This window comes from Balaenoptera acutorostrata, chromosome 8 (assembly GCF_949987535.1).
Source record: "Balaenoptera acutorostrata chromosome 8, mBalAcu1.1, whole genome shotgun sequence".
Taxonomy (NCBI): Eukaryota; Metazoa; Chordata; class Mammalia; order Artiodactyla; family Balaenopteridae; genus Balaenoptera; species Balaenoptera acutorostrata.
In genome coordinates this window covers 3,791,588-3,812,881 of record NC_080071.1, presented here as the reverse complement: position 1 = coordinate 3,812,881, position 21,294 = coordinate 3,791,588, and the positions used below count along the sequence as shown (strand labels likewise).

At 35.6% G+C, this 21,294-nt stretch overlaps 1 protein-coding gene across 1 annotated transcript in view; it reads left to right on the top strand.

The window, feature by feature from the left end:
* LRP1B (LDL receptor related protein 1B) overlaps positions 1 to 21,294 on the top strand; it is a gene marked incomplete at its 5' end in the record, with an annotated part of 1,526,008 nt that overhangs the window by 1,406,161 nt on the left and 98,553 nt on the right. The window contains 2 exon segments of the mRNA XM_057550915.1: positions 11,521 to 11,744; positions 12,791 to 12,897. Coding sequence (XP_057406898.1) covers positions 11,521 to 11,744; positions 12,791 to 12,897 — 331 coding nt within the window.

Genomic DNA, 21,294 nt, shown 5'->3' with positions numbered 1-21,294 from the left:
GCCATGAAGCTATAATGTGACACAATTTAGACTTTAACTTGAGATACTTGCTACATCTCTGAGTCTCAGCATACTCATCTGAACGCTAACTACTTTATTGAAGTAGAAAATTTCTAAAGTCCCTTCCAGATAGGAAATATGTATGATTTCCAAAAAATTTGTGACCTAGTTTATCCAGTTATTACCTGGACAATTTGTATTTATTTCTTTGAAATAATTGAAAGAATTGATTTTCTACCCTCATGAATTTCCCTGCAATGTATTATATTTGCTCCTTTAACGGTCACCAGATAGTCATCCATTAGTTTAATGAACATGCACTCTATTTCGTCTTCTAAGTTTTGGCACAATTATTAAATGATACTGACCTGAGAATTCCCCACTCCTCAGAAAACAAAACTTAAGATTTTTCCCTACACTGAATATGGTACATTGACTTCTATCTCTGAATCAATAGGTAAAAGAAAGAAAAATATACAAATCAAACTATGGATACTTTAGTTATAACCCTATTATCAGTGAAGCAAATGGAAGGAGCTATCCATGTGATAGCAGGATATCTTGGAAGCATATTCACAGATACTGAAAACACTGGAATATTTTCATTTCAGCAAAGGGCAGAAAATATGTTGTATCAGAAGTCAGAAGAATATTGCTCAGACAGCTAAATGTTAACTGAAGTCCATTCTAAAGGAAGATAGTTTTTAACATGATTTTTTTTTTAGAAATAATGAAGGGAATTCTCTTCTGTAATCTGTGAAAATGGTTGGAATAGTAATTAGGATTGCAAATTTAAATTTCAAATGCAGACTAATTCATTTATAGATAGAATTACTTATGATTTTCTAACCCCCTGAGCTATACAAAATGGATAGATTCTTCCTTTAAGAAAATTAAGTAATTTAAAACTTAAAAGACTGACATAATTCAATTGATATGTAAAGCATAATGAGAATTTGAATTTTAGTAGTTAGAACAGAATATGATAGTGTTATACAACAATTGTACATACTTTCTGGCCATTTATCATTTCTAGTATGAAATGCTAGATGCATGATGGCAAGCACTATAAAGTATGTCAATGCTTAGAAAACTGAAAATGACTTTAAATATACAGATTAGATTTTTACAATTAAATAGCTGAATATTCCTGAGCAAAACAAATGGTTCATCTGATCTACCTGGTTTTGAGAAGTGAATATGAGATACCATTTTTGGCATATTCTCCATTATGCAAAAGAGAATGTTCAGTATAAATTTACTTATAATTTTATTCATTAATAATCATAACTTTTTCTCAAAAAATTTGATTAGACCATTTTTCCTGAAAAGCTTTAACAAAATATTCAATTGTTTTCTTTAATAGGTTTCAATTTTTAATTGGAGTCCTAGCTATAAACCTCATACCCAATATATGGGTCTGTGTGTACATCTCATACACACGCATACACACACACACACACACACACACACACACATAAACATAAATTCATAGGTATGTCTATGAACCCACACATAAGTGTATGTGTGTGTACACACATTTTAGCAAAAACTTCAAAGTCTTGTTTTAGGATGTTTGGGTAGTGGTAAAAATTGATAGTTTATTTATTTATTTATTTATTTTTATTTTATAGCTACTTTATTTATTTATTTATTTATTTTTGGCTGTGTTGGGTCTTCGGTTCGTGCGAGGGCTTTCTCTAGTTGCGGCAAGTGGGGGCCACTCTTCATCGCGGTGCGGGGACCGCTCTTCATCGCGGTGCGCGGGCCTTTCACTATCGCGGCCCCTCCCGTTGCGGGGCACAGGCTCCAGACGCGCAGGCTCAGTAGTTGTGGCTCACGGGCCCAGCTGCTCCGTGGCATGTGGGATCTTCCCAGACCAGGGCTCGAACCCGTGTCCCCTGCATTAGCAGGCAGATTCTCAACCACTGCGCCACCAGGGAAGCCCGATAGTTTATTTTTTTTAATTTTTTTCTTCATTATTATAAATTTATGACAACCATTAAATTCTAAATTGAAACTGTCTATACTTCCTTAGCAAGAATACTTTTAAAACCATCTGAGTTTATTCAAACCAGTCAACAGGTAAAATCATTTATTACAATTACTTTGGAAGAGATCTAAAACTACCAGATATTACCCTATTACCATTTTGTGGCTTGACTGTTGCTGACTGCATAAGACAGTCACTCAATAATACATACTGATTAGAGTTAATGGTTCTGAAACAGCTGTGATCAATATTCAAAACTTACTGAACATAAATCTTATAAGACCATATAAAACATATGATTATATAATTAATAATACTGAGTAAGTTATTAATCAGATTGTATAGCATTTTAAGGTGAACCAGTCAAGTTTTATTCAATCATACCCATAGTTTTATTTAAAGAGTTCTGTTTGTTTGGTTTGGTGTTGGGTTCTTAGGATACAATAAAGATCACAGAATCTTGTCCTCATGAAGTTTATATTCTGTGGAAGAAGACAAAGTCAAGTAAACTAATAAATAAATAAATACAAAAAAATGTCCAGTTTTGAAAAGTGTATTGAGGGGAATAAAAAATGGACTTAGAGAGAAAAACTTAAACATTGTAGGTTTTGAGTAAGATGATCAATAAAGGCACATTTGAAGAAAGGAGATTTTGAGCTAAGACCTAAGAGATGAGAAGGAAGTAATGCCATCTTATTTATGTCTAAGACAACTATTTCACTTTTTATGTGGAGAATGGATCTGGTGAGAGAAAAGACTGGAACAGAAGGAGACCACATAGGAGGACTATGCTCCCAATTAGAAATGGTGGTATGTTGCACTATTGTAGTCTCAATGAAATGGAAGGTAGTGAGTAGAATTTTAAGGAAAAATGTTTGCAAATAAAATGAATGTGAAAAGTGAGGACAGGAAGGACTCCAGACTGACACCTGAGCTTCCGGATTCTATAATTTGATGGATACTGAAAATGGTAAACTGTGGGTTCAGTTTTAGTCATGTTAAGTCAGATACCTGCAAGAGATCCAAGTGAGATGTCAGTTAGTCAGTGATGTATTCAAGGCTTTATCTTAGATCTCTGGACTGGAGATTTACATTAAAGAATAGAAAAATAGAGGAGACATCTAAAACCATGAAGCCGGGTTAGATTACCAGGGGAAGTAAAGAGGGGACTGGAACGAAGCTCTGAGGCTAGATTAAAATGATGACAAGGAGTGGCCAGTGCATTAGGAGAAAACTAGAATGTAGAGTCACAAAAACTAAGAGAAGAAAGTGTTTTGAAAAAGAAGTTGGGGTTATATTTCTGGAGTACTGCTGAAAGATCAAGTAAAGGAAGATAAAGAAGTGTTCAATAAATTTGGAGACAGTAATTCATTAAAAGACCTTGATAAATGCTTAGAGTCATGGAGGAAGCAGACATCAGAGAGCACTTAGTGGTTCTACAATCAGTGGTTCTCCACTGGGGATGATCTTTCACCCCAGGGGACATTTGGTAATGTCTGAAGATATTTTTGATTGTCACAACTGGGGAGTGCTGCTAGTATCAAGTGAGTAGAGGCCAGGGGAAATGCTTAACACCCTACAATGCATAAATTAGTTTCTCACAAGGAGTTATCCTTACCAAAATGTCAGTAGTGTCAGAGTTGAGAAACCTTTCTCTTCATAGTAGCAGTATCAGTCTTTCCAGTTAAGCTTTAAGTAGATTTTTTGTTTGTTACTTCATTTGATGTAATAATAACCCTGTAATACAAAATAGTTCTAAGATGAATCATCAGTATAGTTTTTCTTTTATTGTTCTCTCTTTTTTTCCTCACCTCTCAGTCTCTTTTGCTAGATCCTTTTCTCCTTCCCTCTTAACATTGGAATGCCCCAGGCTCAGACCTTGATCCTCTTCTTTCTATTTTTCCTCACTTCCTTGTAGAGTTCATATTGTTTCATGGTTTAACATATAACCACATGCTAACAATTGCCTAATTGATATAAGGCTCTGTCCAACTGCTTCCTTTGGTTTTCCTTTTGGATGTTTAAAAAAAAAAATCCCCAGTGGAGCATGCCTAAAAATAAACTTCTCATATGATCCACAAAATCTGCTTCCCCAGTCTCATTCAATGGTAACTCCATTTTCCAGGTGTTCAAAGTAAAAATCTTAGAGTCATTTTTGGCCCCTCTGTTTTTCTCATAACTCCAAAATCAGGCAGTACTATTGAGTCTACTTTCAAGGTATGCCCAGGAGCTGAATACCTTACGTCAGCTTGACTGCAAGGACCTAGTTTTGAACCACCATCGTCTTTCTTCTGAATTAGTGCAATACCCTCCTAATTGGTCTCCTTGCTATCATTATTACTCACAAAACAGTAGCCAGAATGCTCCATATAAAACATGAATCAGATTATATCACATCTCAAATCAAAAATATCCAGTGGTTCCCCACTGAAAAGACTGAAATTCTCATAATATCTTACAAGGGTTTAAAAGATCTGGTCTCCTGTTACTTCTCTGACTTTATCTTCTACTGCTTTCCCCCTTACTCACTCTTCTCCAGGGAATCTTTGCTATTTCTGAAACCCATCAGTACCTACTAATGTAAGGTCATTCCTGAAATGTTCTCTTGGCCTAAGATGTTCTTCAGCCAGATATCCTACATGACTCAATTCCTGAACTCCTTCAAGTCTTTGTTCAAATGTCATCTTCTGAATACATAACTTATCGATGATTGCAATCTACTGCCCGATTCCCATCCTGGGATCTTCAATGCCTTGCTCTTTTTCATTTCCATAATACTTATCTTTTTTCACTGCCATATATTTTATTCATTTATTATGTTTATTATCTATTGTCTACCTCACCTTGCTATAAATAAATTCCCAGATGGCAGGTTTTTGTTTTTGTTTTTTTCCCCCTACTGTTTGGCCACTACTGTAATCCTACCATCTAGAACAGGCCTTGTCATAAAGTAGGTCATATTTTTTAAATTAGAAGCAATAAATTGATTGAAAATCTTGAAGAGACATGGCAATAGCTTGTCAATCTTGAAAGTTATCCTTTACAAGTTATTCTTCTCATCCTTGGTATTCATCACAAGTTTAAATATTTTTATCTCCAGATATATCCCATTTTTTCCACGTTTGTCTCACAAAAGCCTAGATTAAACTTTCACATTCTCCCCTCTGGAGAGAATAAGCCAGAGGGGAGAATAAGCCTCCTCTGAATTTCCTGTATCTCCTTGGTCCCCAGCCCCAAGCCATTCTTCACACCATAGCCAAAATAATCTTAGAACATTAAACTCATCATCATATCTCCCTACTTAAAACATTCAAATGGATTTCCATTGAAAAATCATTGTTTTACAAGCCTCTCCATGATGTTTAGCCTCATCTCCTACCACGCCCCTCCCATCTTCTTTCACACCCATGAATATACACATATACACCCACATTTTTTTCTAGCCATAAATAGATCATGTTTCATTTACAAGAATGCAACTTCACAGTTATAATATGCATTATTTTCTCTGCCTCCCTTAATTACCCTAATGAATCAAAGTTCCTTTATTAAGAAGACACCACTTTTATTATTATTGTGATCATTGAGATTGGTCTTGGTCTGGTTTAGGTATTAGAGATCTCAGCCTACATAATGTGCTTTCAGTTCTTCCAAAAGGCCTAACTGAACTATCTGTTAATGTTTGAAAGCACAGGCTCACAAAAAGACTGACTACCATCTGAAGAATGTCAATTGTATGCCCAGGAAGTAGCCTACAAGGTGACCACATTATTATTCCACATTCTGTTTAGACTTAGAAAATGGATTACTATGAGCATCATCAGAAAATCTACAAACAACAAATGCTGGAGAGGGTGTGGAGAAAAGGGAACCCTCTTGCACTGTTGGTGGGAATGTAAATTGATACAGCCGCTATGGAGAACAGTATGGAGGTTCCTTAAAAAACTAAAAACAGAATTACCATATGACCCAGCAATCCCACTACTGGGCATATACCCAGAGAAAACCATAATTCAAACAGACACATGCACCCCAGTGTTCATTGCAGCACTATTTACAATAGCCAGGTCATGTAAGCAACCTAAATGCCCATCGACAGATGAATGGATAAAGAAGATGTGGTACATATATACAATGGAATATTACTCAGCCATAAAAAGGAATGAAATTGGGTCATTTGTAGAGACTTGGGTGGATCTAGAGACTGTCACACAGAGTGAAGTAAGTCAGAAAGAGAAAAACAAATATCGTATATTAATGCGTGTATGTGGAATCTAGAAAAATGGTACAGATGAGCTGGTTTGCAAGGCAGAGATAGAGACACAGATGTAGAGAACAAACATATGGACACCGATGGGGGGTGGTGGTGGTGGGATGAATTGGGAGATTTTGATTGACATATATACACTAATATGTATAAAATAGATAACTAATAAGAGCCTGCTGTATAAAAAATAAATAAAATAAAATTCAAAAGAAAATGGATTGCTAGTTTATCTAGGATGTAATGAAACAGCAGGAAACTAGTGTTAATGAAGCAGGAAAGAAAATGATATATAAAATTCAGTATTATGTATATGTACACATACACTTATATATTCATAATTTGAATGAACTTGATGGAGAGACATTGAACTATAATGGCCCAATTTATGTGTACATATTTATATATATATACATACACATTTACATATCTGCTACATAAGTATTCCAGTTTATCTACAAGATGCTTACCTAATGACTCTGGAGACACACTCTCAACATTTGCTTCTCTGACTCTTCTTTTTCCATGTGTTTATTGCTGTTTTAACCCCCTTTCTTATAGATACATGATTTATTCATTAAAGTCGAATTCTTTGGTCTCTTTAAGGCATGGATTGCAAACCAGCTATATAGGTAAGATAAATGAGTGAAACAGGTTGGACAGAACATTAGGGATCCAGGTGAGAGAGGCAAACTGAAGATGTATCTCATTAAAACAGAAGCAGCTGATTGACTCTGCTACTCTGGAATGTTAGCCTGCTTTTGATATACTATCTTATTTATCCTTAATTTTTAAGAAAAAAAAAGTTTAATTTTTTAAAGTGATATCTTCTTAATTTTAAAGTTAGAATCACTTAAAAGGTTTTTTTTTTAAACTTTAACTTAAATTTAGTCCTCAGTGTACCATTTTGCAATCTCTACTTTCAGATAGTTCTGCCTTACATCTCAGCTGTTGTGCTTGTTTAAACTGTAAATATCAGAAGGCACCTTGCTTTCTTAATTCCAGGTCTTTCACATAGGGAGATGATGTCAAAATTGACCCCATAAGTATCAACAAATTTTTCACTTACTGACTAATGCATGAAAATTCATATTTAGCATTAGATGCATCCTTAAGATTTGTAAAGAATGGATAATGTTTTAAACTGTTATATAATTTCGTGTTTAGAAGCTAAAGACTTTAACAGATCATCTAATCCAAATCCTTTATTTTTATGTGCCACATAATTTATAGAGAAACTAGGACTGGCTCTTAAACCAAGTTTCTGATTTCAAATGTTGTGTGCTTTCTAGTCTTCCATGATATCTTTTGTTTAGCTGGTAGTGTGAATGAAGGTTTTGAGAGTGGGTTTTGCTTTTTATGGAGGGCGGGTGGTAAATCATAACAAATAAGTTTAAAGAACACTGAGCATGTTAAAAAATGATAAAATCACATACAATATTGACCCTGTAACCCAAAGACAAATCTGGGTCTTTTCAGGATGTTGTCTATTGAATGTGGACTCCCCCCACCACACAAGCACAAGTTCTTTACAGTGTCTTCACATCTTTGTTTTACTAGCATTGCAACAGGAGATAATTAACTTTAGCAAAATGAACTGAATTTTCTTTTCTTAGATATACACAAAGGTGAAAAATCATGAACAAATGAAATATGTGACCACTTCAATCTATCCTTGTGTTAACTATATTTTCTTAAATTATATTGCTGACTATAGGAATTTTGTTTTACAAAAGATAGTATTTCCATGGCTTGAATGTTTGCATTCTCCTTTCATAGATTTTCCTCTTTCCTTGATTTAAAGCAAATGCCTTCAGTGACGTATCTTTAGTTTACTGAAGCTGGAATTGTGCCAGATACATTACAATCCACAGCTGTAAAGGACTGGTAGTTTAAAGCAGTAACCTCTGATTTTGTTACAATCAAGCTGCCATTTTTTTCTGTAAGATTTTAAGCATTTCATTCATTCGACTAATATATCTCTATGAAGAAGAATGCCTCAGGACTCAAAACTTTGGCTGTGTATTTAGAGAGCTTATTAGGAAAGAAATCATCTGTCTGGAGAAAGCAGTCAAAATGTGTCTTCTGCTTTGTGCAAAAATATGAGCAATGCCTTTTGTTGTCTGGGTAACCACATGCCTCTGCAGTCTCTTAAACATGACATATCTCATTAGTGTCTCTAGTTCATTGGCCTGTCTGTCTAGAGTGCTAGCCAAAGGTGCAAATGAGAGTTTCATGTTTTCTTCATATTTCCAATCTAATGTATTTGGTTGTTTTGTTTTCAGTCTCTTTAGAGACAAATGGCTTAACTATCTGTTTCTGTTTTTCATGTCAGTCTCCATTCCATGCCAAGAACCTCAGTTTACTTTTTCTGTGTTTTCACACTTTTTGTATGTACCTGATTGATTTTGAGCTTCTCCATAAGACCCAACAGGAATTTGCCTGCCACTCTCCAACCAACATTCATTCAATATGAGAATCCCTTTTAGATGGCTAATGCTATTCACAATCCTGGTCAAGTAGTGAGCAATAGAAAGGGATTATTTATTTCCTACAGAACTCACTATAGAGGTGATTTCCTAATTTCGCCATAGTTTCCTTAATAATAAGACCATCCTATTGCTGTCTCTTGTTGTTGTTCTTCTTCTTCTGTTCAATTCTTCTCTTTTCAGTGTTGAGAATAATTGAGCATTCAGTATGTTGTGAGTCACTGAGGATGAACACCTAGTAACATCTTCACCCTGCTGCCATTATTCTCTGAGCATCATCTTGTCACTGATGATTCATGACTTTAGGTTGAATTTATTGGGCATGACCATCCTTATCCCATATTCCAACTACTTTAGTTGATACCAGTATGACATTAGGGATTCCTTGATCAAGGAACCAGAGAATAACTGTATAGATTTAAATGACTCTATAACTCTTCAGCATCTCTTATGCTCAGCATTGAAAAGTAACATTTTTCCCTTTCCTTAAGCCATATTCTTCACTCTAGTAATGTGACCTAAGTTTGATATATACTTCTGGAATTCACCATTAATAGAATTTTCACCAGCCAGCTTACCTGAAAAAGTATCACAAAATCAAACTTCTGAATGTTCTGTGATCATTAGGAATCTGAGGTTTTAATTGTCAGCAGTCCAGGTGTAGAAATATAGAATGGAAAGATAATCAGCCCTGTTTTGAGCATGAGCGAAATAAAATAAAAGCCTTAAATTCAAAAAAGTGAAGCTTTGCATAAAACATATCCTATTTTAGCAAGGATACCGTTAGGATAGAAAATTATGTATGTATATTAACATCTGATAAAGCCAAAATAGGTATTTTTCTATGTTCGTGCTAGACAACTGATATCATATTTCTGCATGCTAAAAGATTGCTCTAGTGGTGTTAAAAAAATGATAATATGCTCCAGCAGGCTTTACACAGTTTATAATGGTTATTTTTTCCCATTGTCTCTCATGTGTATAAATTTATGACTTACACTGACAAGCCCATACCACTTGATATATTTATTTTTAACTGCTGCCAAATCAGAAAAAAAAAGAATTACAGTTAATTTACATAATATTGGAACACTTGAAAATGATTTTGTGCTTTGGCTAGGACAAATCTTTATAGTCTACCCATTTATGAATATTATTTATATGGCATGTTTAGACCATGTTGTATTGTAGAGTGCTTTTCATTTAACTTCCAGTTAGCTATGAGATATCACCGGGTAGATGGAGAGTATTTATTATTAGAGTTGAGAAGTAGATTACTGTAAAATTTCATAATTTTAGTTTTTAAGCCAATAAGTGAAAAGATTGATAATAAAGGTCATTAGAAATTTCTGTAGGTTCTGTGTTTAGTTCAAGCCATATTTTCCTTCTTTGAGATCTCAGTAATCACACGGCAGACAGTGACTTGTAATTCCTGTTTCTTGGCATCTCACGTTCTTTTTGAGAAGTTCGGTTTGTTTTCTTTTAATCCAAGCCCACTCTTTAATAAAATGTGTTCACTAGTAAATCACAGAACAGTCATGTGTTAAAAACCCATATTTCCACTGGTTACCAGGTCCTAACAATGCTCTTACACATTGACTACATGTCTAGTTATAATGACCTTCAAATAATTGTTTCTATTCTTGATATAATACCCCTGAGAATTTCTTCTCACTTTTGTTTATGCACAATAAACCTGACCACGTCAAATTAATTACTACACTAGTTCCTGCTCAAAGTGATCAAGTTAACTGAAGGGCACAGCATACGTTATTTTCCTTGCTGTCTATTCCCAATGAACCCTCTTACCTTTGTCTCACAATAATTCAGTAATATACTATTGCACAGAAAATCCAAGCTAGCAGATTTAATATAAATGACAGAGATTGTAACTTTCCTCAAAAGACATTTAAATATAGTATCTCTCTAAATGTGTCTATTTGTATTAACTTTCTTTTTCAATTTTAAATCAAATTTTATATGGTAAGGATGTAGAGCAACTGGAACTTTCTTAAATTCCTGAAGAGAGTGAATATTGGTACAGACTCTTTGAAAAAAAAATTCTAGCCCTATCTATTTAAACAATCATAAGTATAGCAAGACTCAACCGTTCTATTTCTTATTAAATACTCAACAGAAATGAGAGTTTGTGTCCACCAAAAGACATGTAAAGGAATATTCATAATTTTATTTGTAATGGCCTAAAATTGTAAACAAGTAAAATATATATTACCAGTAAAATGGTAAACGAATTGATTTATATTCATGAATAATAATATTTCATATTCTGAAATATTATCCAGAAATAAAAAGCAATTAATAACTGACATGCACACCAATATGGGTATATTTCACAAACATGATGTTGAGTCAAAGAAGTCAGGAATAGAAGAGTATGATTCTGTTTATGTGGATTTGTTTAAACTAATCTATGATTTAGATGTTAGGATTATGCTTATTCTAAGAGAAATACTAACTGGGAGAGGTCACAAGTGAACCTTCTACAATTCTGGAAGTATTCTAGTAGGGTGGTGGTTAAACAGGGGCAGTGATAGGTAAAACTCCAGTGAGTTGTATACTTAGGATTTGTGAAATTATACATCTATAAAAACTAAGAATAAAATAAAGTATGTTGGGGATTTTAAAAAATCTATGTAACAATTAACACCTGACCATGTTAATAAGATTCCCAAACAATCTCAATGTATAGATATAGAAAACTCCGCCAACTTGCTTTTGAAAATACTGTGGTTTGTTGTTTTGTTTTCTTTTAGTGTCCGGAATTTAAAAGGCCCAGGGATGTTGCAGTTGACTGGGTTGCCGGAAATATTTATTGGACTGACCATTCTAGAATGCACTGGTTCAGTTACTACACTACTCACTGGACCAGTCTGAGGTACTCTATCAACGTAGGACAGCTGAATGGCCCCAACTGCACCAGACTCTTAACAAATATGGCTGGAGAACCCTATGCTATTGCTGTAAATCCTAAAAGAGGGTAGGTTAACGACCTGGTTATTTATATTTCTTGATATGAGTACCCATTTTTACAGATTGTCCCACCCATGCTCTGTAGTGTTGCTTCTGGAAGAGTGTTCAACATATAATAGATTCACAAGACTTCTGAAAATCCCTCTACTCCTTCTGTACAAGAGCATGTCCTTTTCACACCAAATGGTGGTGCAAAATATATTCTTCTTCCTGAACAGTTGCTACTTTATACATTTAGTGTATGTGTATATGTTATGTGTGCATTCAGATTAATGAAACTGATGTGAAAAACATAACCACTGTAGTTAATCTAAAATCGAATTTTTGAGACATTAAAAATAATATTAAACATGTTAAGTGTAGAATATTAGTGATTTGGGCTATTTCTGGTAATAAAAAATGGAGGCATATGTATAAACAAACTTAAACAATTTAACACAAATATTCCCTTTACTCGGCTTGATTTTTTCCTTTTTTATTCTCTTATTTTTTATTTATAAGCAATGACCAAAAAGGAAATAGGGAAATGTTAAATAAAACTCCTAATCACCCATAAAGTGGATCATTAGATCCTGAGTAAAAAGAGGCAACTGCTGTTTACTTACTAGAATTATGTTGTGTGGTGTCTTCTAAGGGAGAAAAATATTTATGTCTGAGAAAATAGGTACTATATCAAAAACAAAAGCATATTGATGCATCATCTATAGTAAAATGAATATTCTGTCACGACAAGAAGATAGTTTCAAGTGTTAGAAATATTTTTCTTCTAAAATTTTAAGGAAATTTTCAAAATTGAACTTTGCCTATCAAGTGAGCCTATTAAACAGTGGCTCTCAAATTTTAGGGAATAGGTACGACTTTTAAATTGTTGACTCCTGGGGCCCCCTCTTGGAGGTACTCACTCTGTAGGTTTAGAGTTGGGTCCAGAAATCTGCTTTTTCAGGCAATTTTCAGGGACTCTAAGGTGATTCTGATGCACAGGGTCTGAAGAGACCCTGTTTTGGGTTGTAACAGCACATTCACCAGGCTAACAAACTTGACCTATCTCTTCAGGATGATGTACTGGACCATTGTTGGGGACCACTCCCACATAGAAGAAGCGGCCATGGACGGTACTCTGAGAAGAATTTTAGTACAAAAGAATTTACAGAGACCCACAGGTATGATATGTGTCCCACACAGTCTAAAATGTGAAGTAGTGTGCTAAGTATAATAGTATTGCCATTCTTTCTAGTTTTGTTGGCAATATAATCATTTTTACAAGCAGATAAAATAATTTATAGTATGACTTTATAAAAGTCATTAACATTTCATGTTGTACTTTCCCAACTTGAAAGTCAGGTTCTTACCATACTGCTGGTGATATTATGGGGATGTTATTTGACAGTTACCTAAGTTATAAGGTTATTAGTAGGATTTCACCTGCATGACATTCTGACAGTTTATAGCATTGTGTTAGGGTGTTTTTACAGCTATGTGTTAATGATACTGGGATAGATGGTAATATTCCTAGAGGATGAGAGACTAAATGGATAGACAGGTGGGAACCTATAAATTTTTGTGAAAGACACTCACAGCTCTTTTCAATCTGGCTTTAATCTCCCTTCCAGCCATGTCATCTAAACTACCAGTCTATACTCTCTGTACTTCCAGGACTGTTCAGGAGCTCAGGTCTTTTTTCTGCATTCCTGTTCTTTCTCCTATGCCATTTTCCTTCCAGATCCCTCATCTAGAATGCCCTTCCAACTTTTGTGTGCCTAGAGGAATCTTACCGGTCTTGTAAGGTCTAAGTTTAGTACTTCCTCAATAAAACATTTTCATACTGCAGAAGCCTCAGAGATTTATGTGCCATCCCCCACCCCCTCCCACTACATCCCCATCAAAAAGGACACAATACGTTTTCTATAGCATATGTTATTTAACAGTTAGGCTTTGCAGTCTCTTTCATAGTTGAAACTTTATATTTGGTACTTATATTTTTATTACTTTTAATGTGCCTTATGCCCTTTCCTCCAAGTAGATTGTTTTTACTCTTATAGGAAGGAGCAATCATTGGGATTTAATTTATTTATGTAAGTGTGTCTCAATTCAGTGATTTAACAAATACTAATTGAGCACTCACCTGGTGACAGAAATTGTTCCAGATGCTGAAGAAATAAGTTCCTGCCCTTGTGAAGAGAGTTCCAATTCTCATGAAACTTACCTTCCTGTATAGGATAGAATATGTAGGATACATCATGTCAGATAATTATAAAAGCTATGTAGAAAACAAAATATAAGAGATGGGCAGTTATGGGAAGGTACTATTTTAGTTACGATTATCAAAGTAGTCATCTCTAGAAAGGTGGTATTTGTGATTATGTGAGGAAAGAGCTTTCCAAGTAGACAGAATGGCAAGTTATGAGTTAGGAATGAACTTAGCATGTGTAAGAAACAGCAATAATGTTAGGACAGTTGGCGCTCCGTATCCATGGTAGGTTGAATTTACTGAACCCACAGATACTGAGGGCTGAGCATAATATGCCATTTTATATAAAGGACTTGAGCGTTCGCAGGTTTTGGTATTCATGGGGGATCCTATAACCAATCCCCTGCGGACACCAAGGGATGGCTGTATACCTAGAAACATATGATCAACTCAGGAGAATAGTAGATGTGAGAGTGACAAGGTGACCAGAGTCAGATCCTCCAGGACCTGGAACACACTGATAAGGACTGGATTCTATTCTAGCTTTAAGGGAAGCAAGCCACTGGGGATTTTGAGGAAAGTGGCATGATCTGCTCAAACACTATTTTGTTTTTTAAAGAACTTTGTACTTCTTTTTCTTAACTTTTTTATTTTTAACTAATTTTAGACTTCTAGTAGAAAAGTTGGACAATTGATTTTAAAAAAGCTTCTCTGATGTTAACATCTTACATAGTCATAGTATACATAACATTATTTTCATTTTAAAAAATGACTCAGGAAGCAATGTATAGAATTGCCTGTCTGAGGGTTCTTATGAGGGAATCTGAGACAGACATTCTTGGGAAATTTATTTATGAAGGGAGTGTTATTTCCTTGCTATCATGTGTTGTAGTTGTGGACATGACCAACCTAAGTCAATCAGATGGAGATATCTCACAGAAAATTGGAGATTTTAGTTCTGGAGCTCAAAGCAGAACTAGAAACTTAGTTCGGAGAACTGGCAATAGAAAACTGATGATTTAAAGTTGCTGGAGTTAAGATAGACAAAGGAGGAGAAAACAGAGAGGCTTCTTAGGGTAGAAATGTGTGAGATGCTTATATTCAGAAGAGTCAAGATCAAAAATAAAGACTACAGAGGTGTTTGAGCAATAGGAGCAAAGCAACAGAATTCAGTGCCATAATAGCTGACAGAAAAGTTTCAAAAGGAAGATGGTATACCCTACAGGGTATAACATAGTGTATTAGACAGAAGAAATATGGAGTCGTAGAAAGAGTATAAGCCTTCCATTTATATAGGCTTGAGTTAAAATTGAGCAACCTGCATAAACTTTTCAGCACCAATGTTCTTATTTATAAAATACATATGATAATATTTACCTTACAGAGAATTTATAACAATTCATTTATATCAGAAGTTAAAGCCAATGTAATTGATTGGTATAATTTCTTGAATACCTAAGAGGCTAAGAATAATTATAGAAATAATATGCCATGTACTAGAGCCTTGCATTTGTACCTTGTCCACCATAACTCCATAACATGAATTTTTTTTTTTTGATGGCATCTGGCCCGTGAAGGTATTTCTTTTTTTTTTTTTTGAATTTTATTTTATTTTTATACAGCAGGTTCTTATTAGTTATCTATTTTATACATATTAGTGTATATATGTCAAACCCAATCTCCCAATTCATCCCACCAATACCACCACCCCCCCTACTTTCCCCCCTTGGTGTCCATACATTTGTTCTCTACCTCTGTGTCTCTGTTTCTGCCTACAAACTGGTTCATCTGTATCATTATTCTAGATTCCACATATATACGTTAATATATGATCTTTGTTTTTCTCTTTCTGACTTACTTCACTCTGTATGACAGTCTCTAGGTCCATCTGCGTCTCTACAAATGACCCAATTTTGTTCCTTTTTATGGCTGAGTAATATTCCATTGTATATATGTACCACATCTTCTTTATCCATTCATCTGTCAGTGGGCATTTAGCTTGCTTCCATGACCTGGCTATTGTAAATAGTGCTGCAATGAACATTGGGGTGCATGTGTCTTTTTGAATTATGGTATTCTCTGGGTATATGCCCAGAAGTGGGATTGCTGGGTCATATGGTAATTCTACTTTTAGTTTTCTAAGGAACCTCCATATTGTTCTCCATAGTGGCTGTATCAATTTACATTCCCACCAACAGTGCAAGAGGGTTCCCTTTATCTGCACACCCTCTCCAGCATTTGTTGTTTGTAGATTTTCTGATGATGCCCATTCTAACCAGTGTGAGGTGATTGTAGTTTTGATTTGCATTTCTCTAATAATTAGTGATGTTGAGCAGCTTTTCATGTGCCTCTTGGCCATCTGTATGTCTTCTTTGGAGAAATGTCTATTTAGGTCTTCTGCCCATTTATTGATTGGGTTGTTTGTTTTTTTAATATTGAGCTGCATGAGTTGTTTATATATTTTGGCGATTCATCCTTTGTCCATTGATTCGTTTGCAAATATCTTCTCCCATTCTAAGGGTTGTCTTTTCGTCTTGTTTATAGTTTCCTTTGCTGTGCAAAGACTTTTAAGTTTCATTAGGTCCCATTTGTTTATTTTTGTTTTTATTTCCATTTCTCTAGGAGGTGGGTCAAAAAAGATCTTGCTGTGATTTATGTCAGAGAGTGTTCTTCCTATGTTTTCCTCTAAGAGTTTTATACTGTCCGGTCTTACATTTAGGTATTGAATCCATTTTGAGTTTATTTTTGTGTATGGTGTTAGGGAGTGTTCTAATTTCATTCTTTTCCATGTAGCTGTCCAGTTTCCCAGCACCACTTATTGAAGAGACTGTCTTCTCTCCATTGTATATCCTTGCCTCCTTTGCCATAGATTAGTTGTGCGTTTATATGTGCGTGAGTTTATCTCTGGGCTTTCTACCCTGTTCCATTGATCTATATTTCTATTTTTGTGCCAGTACCATACTGTCTTGATTACTGTAGCTTTGTAGTATAGTCTGAAGTCAGGGCGCCTGATTCCTCCAACTCCGTTTTTTCCCCTCAAGATTGCTTTGGCTATTCGGGGTCTTTTGTGTCTCCATACAAATTGTGAAATATTTTGTTCTAGTTCTGTAAAAAATTCCATTGGTAATTTGATAGGGATTGCATTGAATCTGTAGATTGCTTTGGGTAGTATAGTCATTTTCACAACATTGGTTCTTCCAATCCAAGAGCATAGTATATCTCTCCATCTGCTTGTGTCACCTTTGATTTCTTTCATCAGGGTCATAGTTTTCTGAGTACAGGTCTTTTATCTCCTTAGGTAGGTTTATTCCTAGGTATTTTATTCTTTTTGTTGCAATGGTGAATGGGATTGTTTCCTTAATTTCTCTTGCTGATCTTTCGTTGTTAGTGTATAGGAATGCAAGAGATTTCTGTGCATTAATTTTGTATCCTGCAACTTTACCAAATTCATTGATTAGCTCTAGAAATTTTCTGGTGGCATCTTTAGGATTCTCTACATATAGTATCATGTCATCTACAAACAGTGACAGTTTTACTTCTTCTTTTCCAATTTGTATTCTTTTATTTCTTTTTCTTCTCTGATTGCCGTGGCTAGGACTTCCAAAACTATGTTGAATAATAGTGGTGAGACTGGACATCCTTGTCTTGTTCCTGATCTTAGAAGAAATGCTTTCAGTTTTTCACCATTGAGAATGATGTTTGCTGTGGGTTTGTTGTATATGGCCTTTATTATGTTGAGGTAGGTTCCCTCTATGCCCACTTTCTGGAGAATTTTTATCATAAATGGGTGTTGAATTTGGTCAAAAGCTTTTTCTGCATCCATTGAGATGATCATATGGTTTTTATTCTTCCCTTTGTTAATATGGTGTATCACATTGATTGATTTGCATATATTGAAGAATCCCTGCATTCCTGGGATAAATCCCACTTGATGAAGATGTATGACCCTTTTAATGTGTTTTTGGATTCTTTTTACTAGTATTTTGTTGATTTTTGCATCTATATTCATTATTCTATATTAGTCTGTAATTTTCTTTTTTTGTAGTATCTTTGATTTTGGTATCAGGGTGATGGTGGCTTCATAGAATGAGTTTGGGAGTGTTCCTTCCTCTGCAATTTTTTGCAAGAGTTTGAGAGGATGGGTGTAGCTCTTCTATAAATGTTTGATAGACTTCACCTGTGAGGCCATCTGGTCCTGGACTTTTGTTTGTTGGAAGATTTTTAATCACAGTTTCAATTTCACTACTTGTGATTTGTCTGTTCACATTTTTTATTTCTTCCTGTTTCAGTCTTGGAAGGTTATACCTTTCTAAGAATTTGTCCATTTCTCCAGGTTGTCCATTTTATTGGCGTAGAGTTGCTTGTAGTAGTCTCTTAGGATGCTTTGTATTTCTGCGGTGTCCGTTGTAACTTCTCCTTTTTCATTTCTAATTTTATTGATTTGAATCCTCTCTGTCTTTTTCTTGATGCGTCTGGCTAATGGTTTATCAATTTTGTTTATCTTCTCAAAGAACCAGCTTTTATTTTTATTGATCTTTGCTATTGTTTTCTTTGTTTCTATTTCATTTATTTCTGCTCTGATCTTTATGATTTCTTTCCTTCTACTAACTTTGAGTTTTGCTTGTTCTTCTTTCTCTAGTTCCTTTAGATGTAAGGTTAGATTGTTTATTTGATTTTTCTTGTTTCTTGAGGTAGGATTTCATTGCTATAAACTTCCCTATTAAAACTGCTTTTGCTGCATCACATAGGTTTTGGATTGTCATGTTTTCATTGTCATTTGTCTCTATGTATTTTTTGATTTCCTCTTTGATTTCTTCAGTGATCTCTTGGTAATTTAGTAACGTATGGTTTAGCCTCCATGTGTTTGTTTTTTACATTTTTTTCCCTGCAATTGATTTCTAATCTCATAGCGTTGTGGTCAGAAAAGATGCTTGCTATGATTTCAATTTTCTTAAATTTACTGAGGCTTGATTTGTGAGCCAATATGTGATCTATCATGGAGAATGTTCTGTGTGCACTTGAGAAGAAAGTGTAATCTGCTGGTTTTGGAAGGAATGTCCTATAAATTCAGTTAAATCTATCTGGTCTATTGTGTCATTTAAAGGTTGTGTTTCCTTATTAATGTTCTGTCTGGATGATCTGTCCCTTGGTGTAAGTGAGGTGTTCCCCACTATTATTGTGTTACGGTTGATTTCCTCTTTTATAGCTTGTTAGCATTTACCTTATGTATTGAGGTGCTTCTATGTTGGGTACAGATATATTTATGAATGTTATATCTTCTTCTTGGATTGATCCCTTGATCATTATGTAGTGTCCTTCCTTGTCTCTTGTAACATTCTTTATTTTAAAGTCTATTTTATCTGCTATGAGTATTGCTACTCCAGCTCTCTTTTGATTTCCATTTGTATGGAGTATCTTTTTCCTTTCCCTCATTTTCAGTCTTTATGTGTCACTAGGTCTGAAGTGGGTCTCTTGTGGACAGCATATATATGGCTCATTTTTGTATCCATTCAGTGAGCCTGTGTCTTTTGGTTGGAGCATTTAATCCATTCACATTTAAGGTGATTATCGATATGTATGTTCCTATGACCATTTTCTTAAGTGCTGTGTGTTTGTTTTGTAGGTCCTTTTCTTCTCTTGTGTTTCGAACTTGGAGAAGTTCTTTTAGCATTTGTTGTAGAGCAGGTTTGGTGGTGCTGAATTCTCTTAGCTTTTGCTTGTCTGTAAAGCTTTTGATTTCTTCGTCAAATCTGAATGAGATCCTTGCCGGGTAGAATAATCTTGGTTGTAGGTTTTTCCCTTTCATCACTTTAAATATATCATGCCACTCCCTTCTGGCTTGTAGAGTATCTGCTGAGAAATTAGCTGTTAACCTTATGGGAGTTCCCTTGTATGTTATTTGTCGTTTTTCCCTTGCTGCTTTCAGTAATTTTTCTTTGTCTTTAATTTTTGCCAATTTGATTACTATGTGTCTCGGCGTGTTTCTCCTTGGGTTTATCCTGTATGGGACTCGCTGCACTTCCTGGACTTGGGTGGCTATTTCCTTTCCCATGTTAGGGAAGTTTTCGACTATGATCTCTTCAAATATTTTCTTGGGTCCTTTCTCTCTCTCTTCTCCTGGGATTTCTATAATGCGAATGTTGGTGTGTTTAATATTGTCCCAAAGGTCTCTTAGTCTGTCTTCATTTCTTTTCATTCTCTTTTCTTTATTCTGTTCTGCAGCAGTGAATTCCACCATTCTGTCATACAGGTCACTTTTCTGTTCTTCTGCCTCAGTTATTCTGCTATTGATTCCTTCTAGTGGACTTTTCATTTCAGTTACTGTATTGTTCATCTGTTTGTTTGGTCTTTAATTCTTCTAGGTCTTTGTTAAACATTTCTTGCATCTTCTGATCTTTGCCTCCATTCTTTTTCCAAGGTCTTGGATCGTCTTCACTCTCATTATTCTGAATTCTTTTTCTGGAAGGCTGCCTATCTCCACTTCATTTAGTTGTTTTTCTGGGGTTTTATCTTGTTCCTTCATCTGGTACATAGTACTCTGCCTTTTCATTTTGTCTATCTTTCTGTGAATGTGGTTTTCCTTCCACAGGCTTCAGGATTGTAGTTCTTCTTGCTTCTGCTGTCTGCCCTCTGGTGGATGAGGCTATCTAAGAGGCTTGTGCAAGCTTCCTGATGGGAGGGACTGGTGGTGGGTAGAGCTGGGTATTGATCTGGTGGGCAGATCTCAGTAAAACTTTAATCTGCTTGTCTGCTGATGGGTGGGGCTGAGTCCCCTCCCTGTTTCTTTTTGGCCTGAGGCGACCCAGCACTGGAGCCTACAGGCTCTTTGGTGGGGCTAATGGCGGACTCCGGGAGGGCTCACACCAAGGAGTATTTCCCAGAACTTCTGCTGCCAGTGTCCTTGTTCCCGCGGTGAGCCACAGCCGCCCCCCGCCTCTGCAGGAGACCCTCCAACACTAGCAGGTAGGTCTGGTTCAGTCTCCTTTTGGTTCACTACTCCTTCCCGCTGGGTCCTGATGCTCACATTACTTTGTGTGTTCCCTCCAAGAATGGAGTCTCTGTTTCCCCCAGTCCTGTCGAAGTCCTATAATCAAATCCTGCTAGCCCTCAAAGTCTGATTCTCTGGGAATTCCTCCTCCCATTGCCGGACCCCCAGGTTGGGAAGACTGATGTGGGGCTCAGAACCTTCACTCAGTGGGTGGACTTATGTGGTATTATTGTTCTCCAGTTTGTAAGTCACCCACCCAGCAGTTATGGGATTTGATTTTATTGTGATTGCTCCCTACCTACCATTTCATTGCGGCTTCTCCTATGTCTTTGGATGTGGGGTATCTTTTTTGGTGAGTTCCAGTGTCTTCCTGTCAATGAT